This window comes from Euprymna scolopes, chromosome 26, assembly GCF_053919585.1.
Source record: "Euprymna scolopes isolate OS-2025 chromosome 26, ASM5391958v1, whole genome shotgun sequence".
NCBI lineage: Eukaryota > Metazoa > Mollusca > Cephalopoda > Sepiida > Sepiolidae > Euprymna > Euprymna scolopes.
The window spans coordinates 84,251,081-84,272,544 of record NC_136507.1 but is presented as its reverse complement, the minus strand read 5'-3'; the positions used below and the strand labels follow the sequence as shown (position 1 = coordinate 84,272,544).

General features: G+C 34.7%; 1 protein-coding gene across 1 annotated transcript in view; it reads right to left on the bottom strand.

Annotated features, from left to right (window-relative positions):
• The window catches only part of LOC145248238 (uncharacterized), a 421,957-nt gene that overhangs the window by 35,546 nt on the left and 364,947 nt on the right, over positions 1 to 21,464 (bottom strand). The window contains exon 2 of the mRNA XM_080110118.1: positions 12,404 to 12,538. Coding sequence (XP_079966244.1) covers positions 12,404 to 12,538 — 135 coding nt within the window. The remainder of the gene's footprint in view (positions 1 to 12,403; positions 12,539 to 21,464) is intronic.

Genomic DNA, 21,464 nt, shown 5'->3' with positions numbered 1-21,464 from the left:
CTCCTAACAGCCATCCTAACACTAACAACACTAGTTATCCCCTCCAAAAGAGTCCTCATTCAGATATTGTCCCACCATTTGTTGAACACTATGAACATATTTCAAACCATTTAACTAATACTAATCAGCAAATTAATATTAATACCAGACCTCGAGCTTTTAATAAAGTACATACATATATCGGCGCTACTTCAATATTAATTAAGAAAAGAATATCAATCCACATTTCTTCTTTTAACAACCATAATTCTAATAATAACCAAGGAACTTCTCTAACCACTTTAATTAAAAAACTTAACTCTAACAATACCCCCTTCTCAATCAAATGGACTATCATAAATAAAGTTTAGTCTTATACTCTAGGCTCTAAGTCTTATCGCCTCTGCACAACCGAAGCTATAACTATAATTACTTCCTCTAAAAGTAACAATATATAGATTCGAAAAATGAACTGATCTCTTTCCGTAAATATAAGTCCAAATTTAATTATGGCAATTTTGAAATTTATTACTTTTACCTTTTATATAGATATAATTTTTTTTATAAATTTATCGTTTTTCTACTTACTTCTTAATACTTTATAATTTAATAATCCTTTATTTTGATTCTTTATATCTTCTTTGCGTAGCCGGTTTTTTATCTGCATTTTCTTTAAACTTTCCTATCTATCTAATATATCAATCTACCCCCACTGTCATATCTTGTATGTATATTTACTTATATTTAACTATATGCTTTTACTTAATGTTTTTCTTGCCTTTTTCCTGAATTTGCATATACCGGCCATCCTTCTTTTTTTTTACACAGTGATCACCACTTATCAAGGCCCGGAAGCCACTCAGGGATAAGGGTTATTGCAAGTACATTACGTTAGTGTGGAGATTTGATGAGGTGTTTACTTAAAGGAGCGGGTCATTAGGAATTTGTTAACATTGGACTTGAAGACATCCAAGTTATAGTCCGGTGGGAAGCAGGCAGACGGAACAGAGTTCCACAGGCGTGCAGTTCTAAGAAAGAAGCTTTGTTCATGGAATCCGCGTTTTGATTTAGGCACAGATATAGAGTGGGGGAAATCTTTAACAGTGGATTCAGCTAGACGGGTGTTTTTCGTGAAAGATTGGCGAGGGGGGACCAGAGATTGGAGTTCAGATGAGCACCTGCCATGGAAATAACGATAAAATAAGGACAGGCTCGCAACGTCTCTTCTGTGGGAGAGAGGTTGCAGGGTAGAGAAAAGGGCATACCCCACTATGCCACGAAGTCTATTTTGTACTCTGCCAAGGCAGGATAGGCTATTTTTAGCAGCTCCTGCCCAGATATGGCAACAGTATTCCATCCTTGGACGTACTTGGCTTTTATATAGATAGAGAATTGCATCAATAGTGAGATATCGTCTGGAGCGGTAGAAAGATCCCACCATCTTTCCAGCGACCTTGGCAACAGACTTGATGTACGTGTTCCATTTCAGATCAGGAGTAAAGGTCAAACCCAGAAGCTTGTCAAAACACGGGGCCTCACCCATACGAGAGCCATCTATCACAATTGATGCCAGATGGGGATCAGAGCGTTGATGATGTAAGGATAGGAGTTTGGTATTGGATGCATTAAAGGTAACCAGCCACATCTTCCCCCACTGAACCACGCGCTCGAGATCAGAGGAGAAAGAATCAGAGAGAACTTTGTCATTTACAGCCTTTGATGTGTTGCCGTAGATGGTAGTGTCATCAGCATAGATGTCAACGAATGATTTAAGTATGTGTTTAGGAAAGTCATTGATGTAGATCAGGAAGAGAGTTGGGCCTAGGATTGACCCCTGAGGGACTCCAGCATTTATATTGCAGGCCTCCGATTTTTGTCCATCTATCACTACTCTTATGAGCCTATCGGAGAGAAATGATTTAATGATTGAGAAAATATTTCCAGTTATACCGTAGCTGGAAACCTTGTGAAGTAGACCCTTATGCCATAGCTTGTCGAAGGCTTTTGATATGTCAAGAGCAATTGCCCTAGAAAGGAAGCCTTTGTCAAGAGATTCACTAATCCTCTCCCCTTAAATAATTATTATTTTTTATTTTATATCTTTTTTATTTATTTATTTATTTATTGTGTACTCATTATTTATTTTATGTTTATTTATTGATTGATTTATTTATTTTCCATTTAGTGTCTCCTAACAACTCTTGCTGACCTTTTTTAAGTGATGACCTGTACATTTCAGTTGACCTATATTATTTTGCCCTATATATTTTTTCACGCCTTTAACATTTCCTGTCTGGGTCATTTTGACATTGGTTTCTCTATTTATATTTTACTCTATCACCATTTTTTCTCTTTTTCTTCCTTGATTTTTCTTATTTTCATTCTACTGCCGATATATATATATATATATATATTTATATCTCGGCAGTAGTGTATTTTTCTTTTCGGGAATCTTCAGTGCAGGGTGTCATGATTAGCACCAGTCGAACGATTTGAACTCGGCAACACGAGACATCTCTGGCTCGATTAGTAAAGACCGTATCGATTCAGCTACCATTAACCGCGGTAAATATCGTTGAATTTAAGCATTATAATTTTTTAAATGTTCTTTACGTCAGTCAGACAGTGATTTAATCGTTATACGATTATCAATGCATAAGAGCTAAATTGACCGATTTAATTCAACTGAAAGTGCTCAACGATAAGAAACGAATGTCTTAAAGGGGCCGTCATAACTATTTTTTTACTATAGTAATAATAAAGCATAATGACTTAGAAATATAAAGACGGAAAGGACTAGAGAACGAGAAGTAGAACATCCTTCAAAGAATCTAAATCGAGGTTTTGGTTAAGGAAAAAATATATGACGAATTGGATATTAAATCGAGGAGTCTGGAAAAGGGTAATGAAATAGAAATCGCACCAAGTTTAAGACGGTATTATTTTGTCCATAAAGAGAAGGTCGCAAAGACTTAATTCAAAAGTTTCTACAAGCTTTAGGTGGTTTATTTTCTCATTTATTTTTCTCTCATTTATTTTTCGCTTAAGCATAATCTTAACCTCGATTTAGATCTGTTGAGCAAGGTTCGACACTCGTTTTCAAGCCCTGTCAGTCTTTTTATCTCTTGATTGATCGCGAGTAAATAGCACGGTCTTTACGTTACCATCTGTATAAATATATACATTTATATATGTACATACCTAAATACACACATTCATATTACTAAATGTATAACGATATTCGTATATATACGTACAAACTCACACATAGATATGTATACGCACATAACACGCAATCGTGTGTATATATATACACACGCAAATATATATGCATGCACATATACATTTTCTTTCTCTCTCGAGATATATATATATATATATATTTGTATGTGTATGTGTGTGTTTGTGTGTATATATATAAACATGCATTTACACACTAATAGTTTACAACTCATGCAAACAACTATACTACTACTACTACTTCTACTACTACTACTACTACTAATAATAATAATAATAATAATAATAATAATAATAATAATAATTGACCACAGAGTGAATATCAAAGAAAATGAGAAACGAAGCAAATACACAGAACTAACTTGAGAGCTGAAATGGATACGAAAGATGAAGAAAATCAAAACATTACCTATAATAGTAAGGACACTATTCTGCTTTTTGTCAGAGAACAATCACGAAAAACTTTGAAAATATGGGAGAAGTTGGAATCAAAGAAATGACTGGAAAAAACACAACGAGCAACAATAATGAAAACAGCTAAAATATTAAGGCAAAACCAAGCGCGGGCGAGATAAACTTCTGCAGAGACAAAACATGAAGCGCCACATGGAACCAAGAACATTAACACTGCATTTCTATGAGTTCACTTACTCTACCCACATCCTTCCCTTACCACATCACTCCCCTCCCAAAAGTAAAGAAATGAACCGAATAGCCAAGTAGAGTCAAGGAGGAAGGAAAGACCGAAGAACTGACCAGGCCTCCACCGGATAAGTGCGTAGAGAACTGAGATCTAGGGGGGGGTTATTACCACTCAAATTCCAGGGAAGACCAATAGCCACTGCCAACGAAAAATCAATGGCGGGTGGCTGTTGCGATAATGCAAATTTATTTGTAAATATTACTGAAAGAGGTGGAGAGTACTGGAAATCTGGAGAGACGTGTTGTCACTCAGCTTCCAGTGAACACTAAAGGTATTTTTTAAAGAATAGATCTTTGATGACCTGTGAGAAAGCTAATTGTTAGCCAATAAAAATAATGGACAGCTGAGGATATGACACTACCAAACCTAGGGGAGATGGAGATACTAAGCGAACAATCACTTACAAATATCTATGAGATCTCGAAGGAACAACATCCAATCAACACGAACGAAACCAGACATTGGAAAGGACAAGAATCTCATCGAAACCAAATCCTATAGTAGGATCCTAATATAAGAAATACACACATAGGAAGTATTATTAATAAGACACTCTGGACTGTTCATATATTTGACTAAAGAAGAACTGAGGCATATCGATAGAATAACAGGAAACTAACGACAATAAATAATGCATTACACGCAATGGATTATTCTGGATGAACTATTCGTGAAAAGGAAACATGGAGGAAAAGGACTAATTTATATAGAAAACTCTGTAAATGGCGAGAAAGAATGTAACATACATAACCCAGAACACAGAAATGCTAATCACAACCATAAGAAACCCTGTAAAAATTAACAGGACAAAGAACAGAGAGCCAAGAGACAGAACGAGAATGATGGAAAAAGAAATAGCTATTTGGACGTATCATAAGAATGGTCAAAGATGAAACTCACGCAAACATCTGGGCATGGCTAGCATAAGGACACCTAATAAGAGAAACTGAAGCACTGCTAACAGCCGCAAAAATAACGCGATTTGAACCAACTATATAAAAGCGGAAATCGGTAAAATTTAAGAAAACAGCATTTGTTTACTTTGTAAACAAAAGATGAATCATACCACGTTATAAGTGAATACCACAGTTTACTAAAAAAAAAAATACGAAAACAAAAAATAAGATCAGGTAGGGAAGACAGTACACTGGAAACTACGCAAAAAAATTGCATAATAAATACCTAAATAAAGTGTATAAACACAAACTTGAAAACAGAAACCATAGAACATGGAGGTACAAACCGGTAAGCAAAATAGAAAATGGATCTTGAGTTTACTTTTGTCAGTCACGTAACTCTCGCGTCCCTTATCTTGTCCTTTAGTTCGCACATTCCATGAGCGATATTTCTGACAAAGAGGAAAGAATTGCTATTATCTGAGTGAGAATATATTCCATCTAGTACTTATCCTCAGCAAGTTTTTATCTTAGTATATTATTATTTAACTCCTAATAGAAAGTGGCTCCATGCATTATCTGGTACGATTTCAATGAAAAAAACAACCTGGCATGTAGATCAGATATAATAGTTAACAAGATTGAAAAATTTCGTCGTTTTAGCAAATCACAGGGTGAATATCAAGGAAGGAGAGGAGCGGAGCGAATATAATACACTAACTAGTAGGCTGGGAGAGATATGGAAAATAAAGAAAATCAATAATCGTAGGAGTGCTAGGAAAAGTCTCGAAATCCTCGAAAAAAGAATGAGCCAAATTGTAATCAAAGAGAAGACTAAGAAGATAGAAGGGGTAGCAATAATGAAAACCGTTGAAATATTCAGGAAAACCATAGATTGTAGAAACCAATACACACAAACTGCGAATTCTAACCGGTAACGTTGATGCTGCAATAACGAAAAACAGAAAAATACGACAATCGGATACCAAGAAACTGAAACTGCAAATACTATGCATTCTTACTCCAAAAGATTGTGGTGTCCACATCGGATGATGCCATATGAAAAGTTGTGAAAATGTCTGGAGGATTGAGGAGAGAGAGAGAGAGAGAGAGAGAGAGAGAGAGAGAGAGAGAGAGAGGCAATAACCAGACTTTCACTGGAAGAGTGCAGGCCAAAATGGAGCCTGCGACAGATGTTTTATCACTCACATCTCCAATAAATATTGATGGTTATTACCGGCGAGTAATCAACGGTAAGCGGCTGTTGTGATAACGTAATGTTACCAGTGCTGGTTATCGAGAGATGCAGATGGAAAACTCAGATTCACAGAAATACCGCAAGTCCTAGCCAGTGAGATATCGATGGTGATGGCCTGTTTGAGTACCCTAGCGAATGAATAATAATAATAATTGAACATGAAGAAAGTTAAGATACGAATATGTATAGGGGTCCTAGGAACATTTCTTAAACCTTGTCAAAAGGAGGAGAGAAATTGGAATTAGAGGAATAATTAGAACAACTGACATCTGAGGAAAAATCTTCGAGTGCGGAAAACTATCCAACATAAACTGCGAGCACTAATTTGTTCCACGAAAACTGTAATAGAAATAAGGCAAGCAAAACAAAACAGGAAGCCAAGAGAAAAATAGTTGTGTTGTCATAAGTTTGCACCACATTAAATAGTTGTGAACAATCAAGGAGAATGGAAACACCGAAAAGAAAATGCACTAACCACTCCTCCAGAAGAAGAATGTGGAGAAAACTGGGATGTTGGGAAGGAAATATCAACAGCGAGAAATCAACGATAAGCTGAAAGTCATTTTAATGTTTTAGTAAAAGAGGTGAAGAGTAGTGAAAACCTTTGGAAACTTGCTATCATTCGGACTCCAGAGGACACCACAGGTTACTTTCAATCAGTAATAGCTAATGATGGCCTAGGTGAGTACTTCTAGTGAATAGATAATAATGATAATTAATTAAGTAATTAATACTTGACACCGCAAGGACGGTCACGGAGACATTTCGTCTAGGTTTTCTTCAAACGGTGTACTTTAAAAATTTTATGATGGTGTATGCAATGTATATAAATAAGCAATAGATGAATGGATGTGTGTGTCTGTGTTAAATATTTAACCGATAAACTTATAAACTACTGAACACATAACATTGAAATTAACAAAAATATAATGATTCGCCAAGTTATTTGGACGGATAAATGACGCGTATAAAAATATGTCGGCAAGTTGAGGTGCAAAATATTAATTCCAACTATCTGACCTATTTCTTTTTTGCGTATGCGCATATTCATTCATAGCTTTCGCTGGTTTAATTTACTATCTATCTGTCGATAATTCAAACGGTAGGAAACGCAGCTTGAATGCTAAAGGTTTTGGTTTCGATTCTTGCTAATGGCATGAAAGATTATTTTTTCTAACGTTGGTACAATATTCTGTAGAGCATTGGCGCATTAATAATAAATACAAAATCTGCATGAATTAAAATATATACAAGCGTATTTTACGACTTGGTAAGGATGCGTGTCTCCCTGCGAGTTAGTAAATAATTAACACCGCGACGACGATGAAAATGAAAACGTTTCGTCTATGTTTTGTTCATGGTTTGAATCGATTGGTTTTTAAACTTTTTAGATGATGTATGTAAGATATAAAGTAATTTACTGTTTGTTCTTCGATGTATTTTTATACATTTGTTTGCCTTAAACAAAAATATTACAACTAAAGAGTAAAGGGGCAACTCTTATAGCGAACAGATTTAAACCGGGCAATTTGTGCAGGAGATTGAGCAGAAAAATGTTCGCTACGTTTGGATTTATTTATTACAAGAGTAAATTATTAGCAAATAATTTTGGGTTTGAGATTAATAATGAATTAATAGTAAATAAATTTGGAGTTGAGAACAATAGTAAATTCCCCTGTGGGTGTATCCGCAACGGTGTTAAATCGTCGCGGGGGGTATGAATGTAATAGAGAGAAAAGATTTTACCACTTCCATTGATTCTTACAGGTTTTGGCAGTGAACTCTCGCCAGAGAAAATATAGGAATGTACGGTTATCGAAGAAGTGTAAGGGTAATAGGCGTATAGCACACCTCAGATAATGTGCTGCAGTTTGTGCACATTACATTTGCATGAAATGTCTGGAGTTTAATCCTATTAAGCTCAAACTCAGAGGGGAAAATGACTTCATATTATTTATATAGATAGAATAGAAGAAATAACCAGGAATCGTAATGTCGGTATTAGAGCATCAATATTACGTAAAAAGATTTTTTTTCTTAATAGAAAGAAGTTTGTTTTATTCTGTTGTCCTCTGAACAAAGAGTATATATTTTGGGTGGTTTGATGCTGGTGATATATAATTTCAGTTCTCTCTGCTCCCTCTTTTCCTTAAGTCAAGCATCCAGGAACTATAATTCTATCATTTATATATGTCAACATGTTTACAGGCGAACGTGGAGTTAAACATAGAGTCTTTTTTAAAGTTCAGATAAAAGGTTAAGGAAACTCCAGCTCTTCAAAAACTGTCATTTAAATTAGAATAAAAATAAAAAATACATTTTTTTTTTCAGATTGGGGATAGTAAATTGCACTTAGCTAAAAAAATAAACAAAGTATTTCTGCAATAAAGCGCGTATAGGCGTGTGTAAGAAAGTCAGCAGCAAGAAGCGAAGCCGTTAAAGTAGGTATGCAAATTAGCAACTGTCGAGTTTTGTCACAAGAAAAGGAGCAAAAATGCTCCACTTGATCGAGAGAGAAGCAAGTTGCGTGCCATGCAAGATGGAATACGAAAGTGAAGAAAGCGTTGGCAAGCACGAGCTTCAGGTGGCGGGAAGACAGAGACTTAAAAAGAAACATGCGTGTGTGTAAAGACTTTGTAAATATAATGAAAAGCGTTGTTTTGGAAGAAGCACGAATAAATGCCTTACATTTCCACGCGTTTATTTTGTTTCTACGACGTTACATTTATCTTTCAATAATATTACAATAAAATTGTAAAAAAACATATTGACAACGTCGTATGAAAGATGTGACAGAATAGCAAAGTTGAGTGGGATTTGATGGGATGCATGTGTCCCCCTTTTTGTCCCTTCTCTAAATTTAGTTCCAGTAATTACAATACCGCATTCACTATATGAGCAGTACTACCGAACATTATCTCTTATATTTTAGATAATTTTATTTGCAAAAGGTGTACATATATACGATTTCATCTGTTTTATGTGGGGATTACTATAAAAAAACAGTAGTAGAAAAAACATAATAAAATGCTAACCGATTACTAAGATCATTTAATAATATTAATAGATACTAACAGAAGTAGTCGTAATTCCATGGTAGTTAAAACTTTAAATAATAATTATAAATAAAATGAATAAAAAATAAAACAAAAAACACAGAATTTGAAATAATTTTAGGGATGTTCTTAACCTTTAAAAACTAAAAAGAATTGATTAAAAATTTAATTTTTTTTCAATGAAAATTCAACACGCAACACATTGTTTTGTATTGATTTTATTCTGATTAATATTCATATAAATTATGAAAGAATACCTATCAAATAACTTGCATATTTTTTATAAATTTTAAAACGAAAGCATAATAAAAAAATACAGTCTCCTCTCAACATAATTTTTTAAATTATGAAATAAAATAGCCACTTTGAAAACGTATAGAGACTCCCATGTTTTTTTTTTATTTTGGAGAAAAAATAGTTTTAATGATATTTAACTGATAAAGAGCAACGATAAAGGGAGATAGTTCATTTCTTGTTAATTGATGTTTGCGATGATGATTGTTTTTATGGCACTGGACGTACGGACAATTAATTTCTATTTAGACATTAACTGGTATTTATATATTATTTTAAACAGAAAGATCATTATACTTCCAAGGACTATGAAACGTGATTGGATGAAATAAATGAAACGTAAAAATAAATGCTAGAACTGTTTCGAAAGTAAAGTCTGTTATGTTTTTACAATAAAAAAGTTGAAGCGCCACAGAGACGGGAACGTTCCCATCAAAACAAGCGACCTTTTGTTCTCCAGCATTTATTTTTCTACTTAGTAACAACCTAATTTAATGCAATTTTGCCAGAAATGCAATGCTTCACAGTGTTGTTGTTGTTGTTTTTCGTAGATTCTTAGACTGTCAATATATGCAATAGAGAGACAAAACATTCAGGTCAGTATTGCATAATAACAACGAAATTTGCAATCCCCTCAGATCCATTCGGGCGGAATGATAAAAATAGGAGGTATTACTTTCGGAAGATTTCTCGTATATACATGTGTAAGTTGATTTTATATTCATATATATATGTATATAAATATATATATATATATATATATATATATATATATATATATATAGCGTCCAAAACTAGGGGACAAAATTTTAAAACCTAATATCTGTTAGAAATAACAATCGTGAAAAGCTGAAAATTTGACAACTGGCAGTCGTTATCATTCATAATAACATACTAAAATTTGAGAAATTTGCAAAGAATAGAAAACGAATTATAATATTTATTTATTTATTTTCAAAATAGGAACGTGCAAACGTAAGAGACAAAATTGAGAAAAACAATGTAAACAGCATTCTATATTCAAATTTTTTTATTTCTTCTAAAGAATAAATCTTATTTAATCATTTGTAAACGTTGCATCAGCCGGCACCATAGCGAAACGCCAAAAACTCTGTGGGACACGCTATTGTGAAGCTACAGAAAGAAAAGCACACCATTAGGGACATATAAGAGAAAGTTAAACGTTCCAAGAGTGTTGTAAGCAGAGTTGTTAAATCCTACAATCATACTGGCAGAATATTTAGGGCTTTTAAAACCGGCAGACTCCGCAAAACTTCGGCAAGACAAGATCGAATAATGCAGCGTATGTCATTGAATGACCATTATAAGTCTTGCACAGAAATTAAAAAGGGTTTTGAATAGTAATCTTAATGTGTCAAGACAAACTGTTTCCATACGACTGCAAGAAAAAGGGCTGTTTAATCGACCCAGGGAAGACACCACTTGTTTGTCCGAAGGATAATAAGAGGAGATTAGAGTTTGCAAACAGGTATGTAATTTGGACATATGAAAATTGGACAAAAGTATTTTTCAGTGATGAAAGCAATTTTAATTTATTTGGAAATGATGGAAAAACAATGTAAAGAGATGTATTGGTGAAAGATTAAGTTCAAAGTGTACTAAAAAATTGTCACGTTTAACGCCTCTTGCCCGGTTACAAACTCGTGTAAACGAGCAGATCTACAAACACATTGTTCAAGATGACGTTATGCCAATCATACAGAATTCAGGTTCCAATAGGGCTACCTTTATGCAAGATAAAACCCCATGTCACAAGGCAACGGCGGTAATGAGTTAACTTAGCGAGCCAGATTTCGAAATTACGGATTGGCCACGGCAAAGTTCTGACTCAAATCCAATAGAAAATCTTTGGAAGACCTTATCCCACTCACACGGAGGATGTATGCTACAGGAAGAATGATCTAAAATTAGTATCGAGAATTGTCAAGAACTGATTCGTTCTTGTAGTCAAAGATGCGCACCTGTCATTGAGAGCATGGGTTCATTTACAAAATATTGATTGTACATGAATTTTTGCTGTTTTTTTTAACTGTTTACATAGTTTTTCTTAATTCTGTTTCTTACTTTTGAACGTTCCTATTTTGAAAATGAATAGAAAATTGTTATGATTTTTTCTATTCTTTGCAAATGATTCACATTTTAGTATATTATTATGGATGATAACGACTACCAGTTGTCAAAATTTCAGCTTTTCACAGTTGTTATTTCTAACAAATATTAGGTTTTAAAATTTTGTCCCTTAGTTTTTGACGCTACTGTGAATTTATACATATATACATATATATATATATATATATATATATATATATATATATATATATATGTCTGTTTGTGTGTGTGTGTGTGTGTGTTGCTTTAAAAGTTATGAGGGTGTTTTTAGCGTGAAAACCGTGTTACTTGTATTTAATATTTTATTTTTTTTATTACTTTTTATATTGCAAGCGAACCTCCACTCTTGGTCACAAAATGTATGGAAAACGATACTTTTTTGTGACCAAGAGAGAAGGTCCGCTTGAAACATAAAAAAATAATAATAAAATAAAATATTAAATACAAAAGGTAACATCGTTTTCAATCTTCAGAACCCCTCATGACCTCCTTGACATCTTTATCCTTGAAGCATACATGGACTTTTAACATTATATATATATATATAAGATATTATAAGTTCGTTGTTTCTTACAATATATATATATATATATATATATATATATATAAGAGATTATAAGTGCAGTTCTCTTTGACAAAAGGGGAAGAATTGATGTTTATCAATCGTTGTCCTTCATAAAATGCATGTGGATATTCTGTATCCTCTCAAAATATTCATCTGTCAGTCCCTCAATCTCATGGTCTATTGTTATTATTATGTCTCATAAGTAAAAAATCAGTTACCGACGTAACACTAATAAATAAAACATTGCAAAAAATAAAAAAAACGTCATTTAAACACACTTACGGCTATAGGATGTCTTGATTTCGCAAACATCTTGCGAGGGTGAAACGTCCCGCGGACATTCCTTTAGATTCTTCGGTTGGTTACATTCTTCGTTTGTCTTGGCGTTTTCGCAAACGTAACATCGAATACCACTTGCTTTTTTTTCATGAAAAAAAGAAAGAAAAAGAAATGAAAATTAATAATTAAAGCGACTTTGTAGACAAGGTAAATATGTTTCAAATAATCCTAGCTGTTATTTAAAAATGAAATTTTCTGTGTGCTTGTGTATCTGTGTGTGTCTGTGTGTGTGAGAATTTGTTCGAAAATTTTCCATATTCGAAAACGGCTTAGTCGATTTTTATGAAACTTCACACAGATGTACTTTATGTGCCTGGCAGTGTTCTTTAATAGTTATCGTTGATATATTCGATAAGTATCGATGATTGATAATCGAAATAATCTGATAAAAGAAGAACCATGCGATTCTGACCCAAGTTAACATCTTACACAACCTACCGTCGCACGTGCATTTAAGAAGTTTTATTATTACGTAAGTCGAAAAACTAAACATTTAAAATTAACCGTAGGTTCTTTTATATAGCATAATCAATGTTTCTGTTTAAAGCACCATGATCTTTGACTTCTCTCATTTTAAACTTTAATTCACGCCATTTTTATAGCACAAGCAGTAAGGTCGGGCATATAAAATCTACAGTAGGTTCTTTGATATGACAGAGACCCGTTTGAAATTACTGTTTATCTTTAGAGAACAAGTGAGACATGATACTTGACTTTTGCATTTTAAACTGTAATGCAAGCCACTATTTATAAAAAAATAACTTCATAGAATCAACCCGCATTTTAGACTACAATGTATTGTGAACTAAGTCATTGTATGTCAAGCTTTCGTTAGGTACAAATCGATGGGTCGCCAACTAGATCAGGCAATCAATCGATTTGATTGAAAAATAAGCGAGTTCATCAATTTCAATCGATGGCAATAAAAATATGGGCGTAGAAATATTTGTTGATCATCTTTCAATCCCGGACAATGTCGGGTCACTCTGCTAGTAAAGAATAAAAATGATGATATTGCAACTCAATAAATGTTTGCCAATGTAATAAAACGTATTTCAAAAACATATGTTGCTTTCTAAGAATGTATGTGCCGGAGATTGAAATTACAACAAGAAATCATAAACAAAAGAAATTTGAGAAACTGCAGTTCCAGGATGTTACGTTATATTAAAGTTTAAAGCGACACTAATTAGCTTCGATCAGTGGATTTCTCACGCATTTGAATAAATATATTCTTCTGTGTGGCATAATCAGGAATGAAGATTCCAGACAGAGAACATTTTAATATCAATGGTCAGATTTATAATATATCAGGTTGACAAGAAGGTTTTTGCGGTTTTAAACTTTGAAACTAAGATAGACATGTCTCGGCTCAAACAAAAATTTATTGATTGAAGTAACCACAATCAAAATCAACATACGTTTGCCAATGGAAAACAAGTGTATTTATGCCAGTAATATATAATTCTTGCGATCTGGTGGCGATAAAGACACTGCAGGTGTTTTTTTATATTGCTTAGGTTCGTGAAACACGCAGAAAGTCGTCGAGATGCTTGAAAAAGTGGAAGTCAGTAGATGAGAGGTCTAGTGAGTATCGCGGATGAGGTAGAGTTTCGTTGTTCAATTCGTTCAACTTTTGTAGGATCAGCTTAGCAACGTAGATGGGGCATTTTTGCGGGGTAGAATCGAGACTTTTTTATGTTGATTAATGCTGTTTTGTTGTCGCTGTTGTTGTTGTTTTTTTCGAAGTTTCTGCATCCATTTGTCATCCATTTGTTGACAATACTTTTTCACCGTAATAGTCTCGCCTACATTCAATAACTGTGATGGATGGAACCGGTCGTATGTGACTAAACAGTCACCATGACCTTCTTTTCATGCAACTCGGGCTTCAGAAAGTGTCGTAGAGCTTCGTAACCGTCTAATCACTAAGCTGAGAGTCGCTGGTTGTCGTAATAAACGCATTTTTAATAGTCACAACCCGGTCGAAAAACAAGTTATTCTTGCGTAAAAGAAGGGGAAAATGACACTTTATAACTGTGATTTTTGTTTTTTTTTATCATCATCATCATTATTATTATTATTATCATTATTATTATTATTATTATTATTATTATTGGTTGCAGTTCAATTCATGAGGCACCGATCTATCAAGATTTTTGCCTTTCCAATCTCTCCCAAGTGGCTGAAAATCGTCGTATAGTTTACATCTAATCCAGAAGCAAATTCTCAGCTGTGTGTGGATTTGCTTCAACTAAGGCTCTTAATTGGCTGTTGTCAATATCCGATGGCCGACCACGACGCTCATTTTTAGATTCTCGTCGCCGCCACAAAATTTCTCTAACCACTATTGTTCTATGCGTTCAGAAGTGATTCCTAGGACAAATGCTTCATTGATGTCGCGAGCTGTTTCTGCAGTTGTTCGGCCTAGCTTGTGTTGAAATAAGAAAATTATGCGAATATCCTTTTTTTTCATCTTGTATTTAACATTCTGAAAAGAAATCACAATTGTTTCAAAACGATTGTAATTTAAACGATTAGATAGCGTGGAAACGCTCTTTAAATTGATATACAAAGTAAAGATATTATAACGAAAACTCATTTGAAAATGTGTTATTTGAAATCAAAATAAAAGATTCTTCAAGAACATTCCGCCTGTCAACCTAATAGATATTGGTTGAAACTTACGCAATGATGTAATATTAAAATTAATAAAATCATATAATATTGTCATTCCTTTATCTGATGTAATAAAAAAAACGGGTTGAACCGGCTTTCCCAAAAGAAGTGTTGAGGAAACATGAAGTTCACAATCAGTTCTAAGTCGCATGCATATTCTAATAGACAGATGTAGATGACGCCATTTCTTTTGCAATTCATTCAGCGAGGTGTCGACGTCCTCCTACATACAGTGCCTGATATCCCCAAACAACCCCAAATATACTATTGATCAGAGTCAATGTTTACTAACTTCGGTTATCTAAGAAAAAAAGTGGGTCAACGTGATTATTATATATTTTTACTCAGAATGCAGGTTTAATTGGCTTCTTCCAAAAGAGGAATTTCCATGGGAATATCAAATTTACAAACGGTCCTCAGTCGCATGTACATTCCCATATGGTGAGACGAAAACATTTTTTTTTTACAATTCTTTCAGGGATGTGTCGACTTCATTCTACATACAGTGCATGGAATTCCCAAATTGGTCACTCATTTAGTACTGACCAGGCTCGACGTTGCTTTACTTCAGTGATCAAACAAGAACCGATGTGCCAACCGAATTATACCCAGAATAACCATACATTATTAGTATTTAGTAATATGTTGAGACTTTCTGTAGGAATATTTTCCTGGTAACAGAACTCTTGTTTACTACCTTTTTTTTTTTCATTTTTGTTTTTTTTTATAAACATTGGGGAGGTGCAAACCTCCAGTTAAGACAGAAAAATGTATAGCAAGGTGTAAAGATGATGACGTATGCCCTGGGCGAGTTTTCATACGTTTTGTTGGTGCGTATTTTAATTTAAAAAAAACGGTCACATTTTGTAAAATATCATGCATATGTTAGATATGAAAACCAAACAATTCAAAAAATTACAAATAAATATGACAATTCATTATTTACTCAGTAGGAGTAGTCACACAGGTTATAATCAAAGAGGCCCTAGTCATCTTTGCCCTTATTCCGCGGAAATCTGGTTTGTGCTTTCTCTCCTAATTCTTTCCATTTTCTTAACCCCTCACTCATTTTGTGTGGGGCATGGTTATAGCGATATACGAAAAAGGGGAGGGCGAAATCAGGGGCGCAGGGTTAATTATCATTATTATTATTATTATTATTATTATTATTATTATTAACTATATATTAATACGATAGAGTGTGTGTTCTTTTGCGTGTCACGCTTACATCCAAGTCGTTTAATTATTATGAAATTCCATTTCTTATCTTCATATTACTATCGAAATTCGCTTCGGTCGTTATCATGCTGTGCATCCCTAAAAGAGGAAAATTGAATATTCCAAATAAACCTTGTTGTAATTATTATTATTATTATTATTATTATTATTATTATTATTATTATTATTATTACTATTATTACTATTATTGTTATTATTATTATTGTTATTATTATTGCTGTTTTTATTATTGTAGATGTTATTGTTATTGGTGTTGTTTTTGCTGTCATTGCTATTGTTGTTGTTGCTATTATTATTATTACTACCGATATTAGTTTAAATAGTATCATTGTCAATGTTATTTCAGTTGTTGTTATTGTTGTTGTTGTTGTTGGTGGTGGTGGTGGTGGTGTTAGCGGTAATAGTTGTGGTTGTTGAGGATAAAGATCGGAAGAGGATTTTTAACCTTAGTGTGAAACCCTCCTAGAGATGTTGTCTCAATAAAACTATCGGTGGTGTAACCTAAAATTCACTAACCCCATTTATGGGAGAATGTCAAATCAACATATTTAAAATAATGACGTGAATGAGGCTGGAACATCTTGCGGAAGTCTCACGTCCGGCAAGTGTCCCACTGGTCAACAGGGTGGGTCCTATCGTCATCATACAACTGTTCAAAATTCTGAGGATGTGGGTGAATGTAGGGGTAGTGGGAATTGGCAGAGAGGGTTCCAAAACACGACGGGAGTTGGAACAGGAAATGTCAACAAAAAAAAAACATGGACGAATGGGGAAAGAAGAGTACTGTGCGGATGCTTTGTAAGAAGTGGAAGTGCCAAATCTGGTGAATATACTCGAAAAGTTAAGGAAGAGTGGGAATCGAGAGGAGGAGGAGGAGGAGGAGCTAGGAGTGTCGCGAGTTTGGTATCACAGTTCAAACAAATTTAAAATAGCAATCTACTTTCAGTGATTGCAAGAGAAGAGATTGAATGGATGGTTAGGAATGAAATGAATAGCGAAAGTAAAATTGATGAAACTAGTTTTGATGAAAGAACTGGATGAGTGGAAGTGCAGAAGGGAAATGTAAGCGATGATGGGAGTCGGGCAACTAAGGAGGAATGGAACCCTATGGTTAGAGGAATTGATGAGAAGGAGTATGAAGTATCTAAGGCAAATGAGATCATTGACTCCGAGACAATGGAAACAGTGAAAGGAGCAGATATACGGAGAAGTGGTGATGAAGTTCGCGCTGTGACTTTTGTAGAAAAAGAAGTACTTCAGAAGTTAAGAGAAGTTCTTTTTAGAGATGTGAACGTAGATATTCCAAACATAAAAAGTAGTGATAGGAGGAAGGTGAAAAACGAGGTAAAAATAGTTCAATGAGTAATTCACAACATCATAAGAAAGAACATATCGATTACGGAACTTAACAGGCTTCTGTATGCTGCGCCATACGTTATTGCGAATCGTATTGGCTTAATGCAGAAGAAAAAGAGAGAAATGAAGGATAGAAGGGCACACTGGCAGAGGCGGCTTGTAGAAAATATTAAACGGTGAGGGAAAGCCATTGCTAAAATCGAAAAAAATAAGAAAAGGAGTATAACTAGGGTAGAAAGCCAAGGAGGAGCTTGAAAGGAGGTATAGATTGCTGGAAAATGGAACGATGACCGTTCTAACAATGTTGAAAGAGAAGGTTCACACTGGTGGTATAAAAATTAGGAACTTTGTTGGAAAAAGTGTTGCGTTTCGGCAGAACAACCTTTTCCGGAACAATCAGTCTCAACTGTATAAAGAATTAAATGGTAGTAAACAGGCGGGAAATAACAACACTCCAAATGCAAATGATGACAGGAAATTCTGAGGTGGGATTTGGTCTGTCGAAGGGCGATATAATAAGAAAGCTGGCTGGTTGGGAGAGGTCAGAGTAAGGCTATCAGAAACGCGGCAGATGATGAACGTTGAGATGATGTGAAGGCTGGCATACGAAGGATGACAAACTGGAAGGCACCTGGTCCAGGTGGAGTGATGGGATTCTGGTTTAAACAGTTCGGATGCATTTATCCTCCTATAGTTGCTGCACTGCATAAGGTCGTAGAGTTGGGAGATGCCCCTGATTGGCTTCTAAAGGTAAGAAAGAAACTGATTAGGAAAGATCCTGCAAAGGAAAGAGATGCCAATAACTATAGACCAATTACATGTCTACCATTAATGTGGAAACTCTAAACTGGAATCTTTGCAGAAAAAATTATGAACATCTATTGAGTAATGGTGTTTTCCCTGATGAACAGAAGGGGTGTCGGAAAGGCTCGAGAGGTACCAAGGAGCAACTACTGATTGATGAAGCATTAATGCAGGATGCAAAGAAAAAGAGGAATCTGAGTGTAGCTTGGATCGATTACAGAAAGGCATGACATGGTTCCTTATTCATGGATACGTGAAACACTATTGATGATGAAGGTTGCTGAGAATGTGGTAGGACTTTTGGAGACAAGTATGACTCAATGGAAAACAGTGCTGACAGCAAACAGAGAGGTGATGGGGCAGATTAACATTAAACTAAGAATATTCGTTATCTCCACTTCTTTTTGTAATGATAATGATGCCACTGAGCATCCTCTTGAAGAGAGAAAAAAAGGGATATAACTTTGCATTTTGTGACAGACGCCTCCACCATCTACTGTTTATGGATAATTTGACAATATTCGGTAAAAATGAAAATAAAATGGAGAGGCAGGTATGGGGAAAATGAAAGCGGTAAATGCATGGGCAGTCGGGAATTTTAGAATGGTTTGACAAGGAGTTGCTTGCCATGAATATAAAAGCAAGAAAAATTTTAGCAATGTTTGGTATATTTCACATTCGAAGTTGCGTAGCGAGGCTGTATCAAAAGAGGACAGACGGTGGGAGATGATTGAAAAGTGTACAGATTGTGTTAGAACCGAGGAGATGTCGTTTAAGGAGCATGTAGTTTGAAGTGAGGAGTGGATGCTTAAGTTGTGGCCAATGAAGTATGTGAGACCAATACTGATTATGGTAAACGTATGGATAGAGAAAATGCAGAGGAATTAGCTTGCCAGAAAATGAATGGAAGGTTCATCCAGGATATAGTAGAAGTGGATGATGAACGGTCATGGCAATGGCTTAAAGCTGGGTATCTGGCTAAGAGTACTGAAGCTTTTGTTTGTGCAGCACAAGAACAAGCATTAGGAACACGATTGCTCAAAAAATTGGTTCGAGAGGAAGTTGCTACAGAAAGCCGGATTTGTGGTAAGACCTCAGAGTCAATTGCGCACCTTGCAGCAGGGTGTAGTGGATTGGCCCAGAGAGCGTACCGCAAAAAAACACGATCGCATGTGTCTCCGGATATATTGGGAGGTGTGTAAGAGAGTTACGGTGAAGTATGCTGGAAAATGGTTTGAGGAGGTGCGTGATAAAGTGAGGATGACAAGAAAGAGGTATGGTAGGATAAAAGTGTCATAACGATAAAGCAATTGGGACATAATCGTCCCAATTCGGTCGTCATTGACAATGTCTAAAAAAACTGGTAGATTGTAGACTTCTCAGTACCCTGGGGCAGGAATGTGAAAGAGAAGGAGAACGAAATGTTGAGCATTTATGCTCCATTGGCCTTGGAGTAAAGGCGTATACACGAGGTTAAAACACAAATAATCCCAGTCCTAGTTGGTACCCAAGGAGTAGTATCAACTCCTCTGGAAGGACAATTGAAAAAAGCTACAAATTCTCGATGGTTTAAGCTGCCTTCAAATCTCTGCTATTGTAGGTACTACACATAACCTTAGTAAACCTCTTGATCTTTGAAGTTTCTGGTTTGGAGCCGTGGTTGAGGGGAATCCTCTGGAAATGAATCGCATCCCTTTTCAGGGAGACGTTGATAAACGAAATTAGAATTATTATTATTATTGGTATGCTGATATTTTTAATATATGTTCCTTGAAGCAAGTTGTTTTATCTATGCTTCTGGTTCTTTTCCTTATTTTGTCGGTATTAAATCCAGAATTAAACTCTCCCGTTGAGAGAGAACAATATATGTCAAGGTGCAAAGAGAAAAACGAAAAATCTGGGCAATGTGCTATTTGAAAATTTTTGTTAAGGTAAAAAAAATCGTATAAAAAAGAGATAGCACGTACGAGAAGACGATCACGTTAGAGATAATTGGTGAAGTGACAACCCTAACGAGAAGTCACACGTGGCAGGAGAATAAGGAAATAAAATAAAGCAGTCGAGTTATTAGTAGTCCTATGTTCCTTGCTACGTACTCTGCTACAGCGTGTTGCGTCTACGTGTGTAACTTTACGCACGGAAAGCTTATTATAATTGTGAGTAGCATGAGAAGGCTAAAATTATATGTTCGTGTAAAACGAAATTGTGCCAGATTAAGGTTACTATAATGTATATCACTTTAAAAGAACTCAAGTGAGTGAAGCAAGATACAGCATGTTCTAAATATTTGTGATACTTTAGGGAGACTGAGGCATATAAATCATTGTAAGTCTTTTCAAACGTATGAGTCATCACCAAAGCTGCTACATGTGTGATGGTTAGATGAAGAAGAATGCAATCAGTAGCGTCTATGCCTTCATCGCAAACGGCATAAGGTCATCGTGCTTTGCAGGACAGCTAAGAACGTGGGCGGATAATTTCATTCACTCAGAACCTTCAATATACATGAAATCATATGCATGAAAGTATATATGAAAGTATACATGAAAGTATATATGAAAGTATATATATATATATATGAAAGTATATATGAAAGTATATATATATGAAAGTATATATGAAAGTATATATATATATGAAAGTACATATATATATATATATATATGAAAGTATATATATATATGAAAGTATACATATGAAAGTATATATATATATATACATGAAACTATATATGAAAGTGTATATAAAAGTATATATGTATATATATATATATGAAAGTGTATATATATGTACGAATGTATACATATGAAAGTATATATCAAAGTATATATATGAAAGTATATATGGAAGTATATGTGGAAAACTTAATGCTGTAAGTATCTAGGTGCAACTCGTGGCTAAGGAAAGACGGATATTGATTTAATTA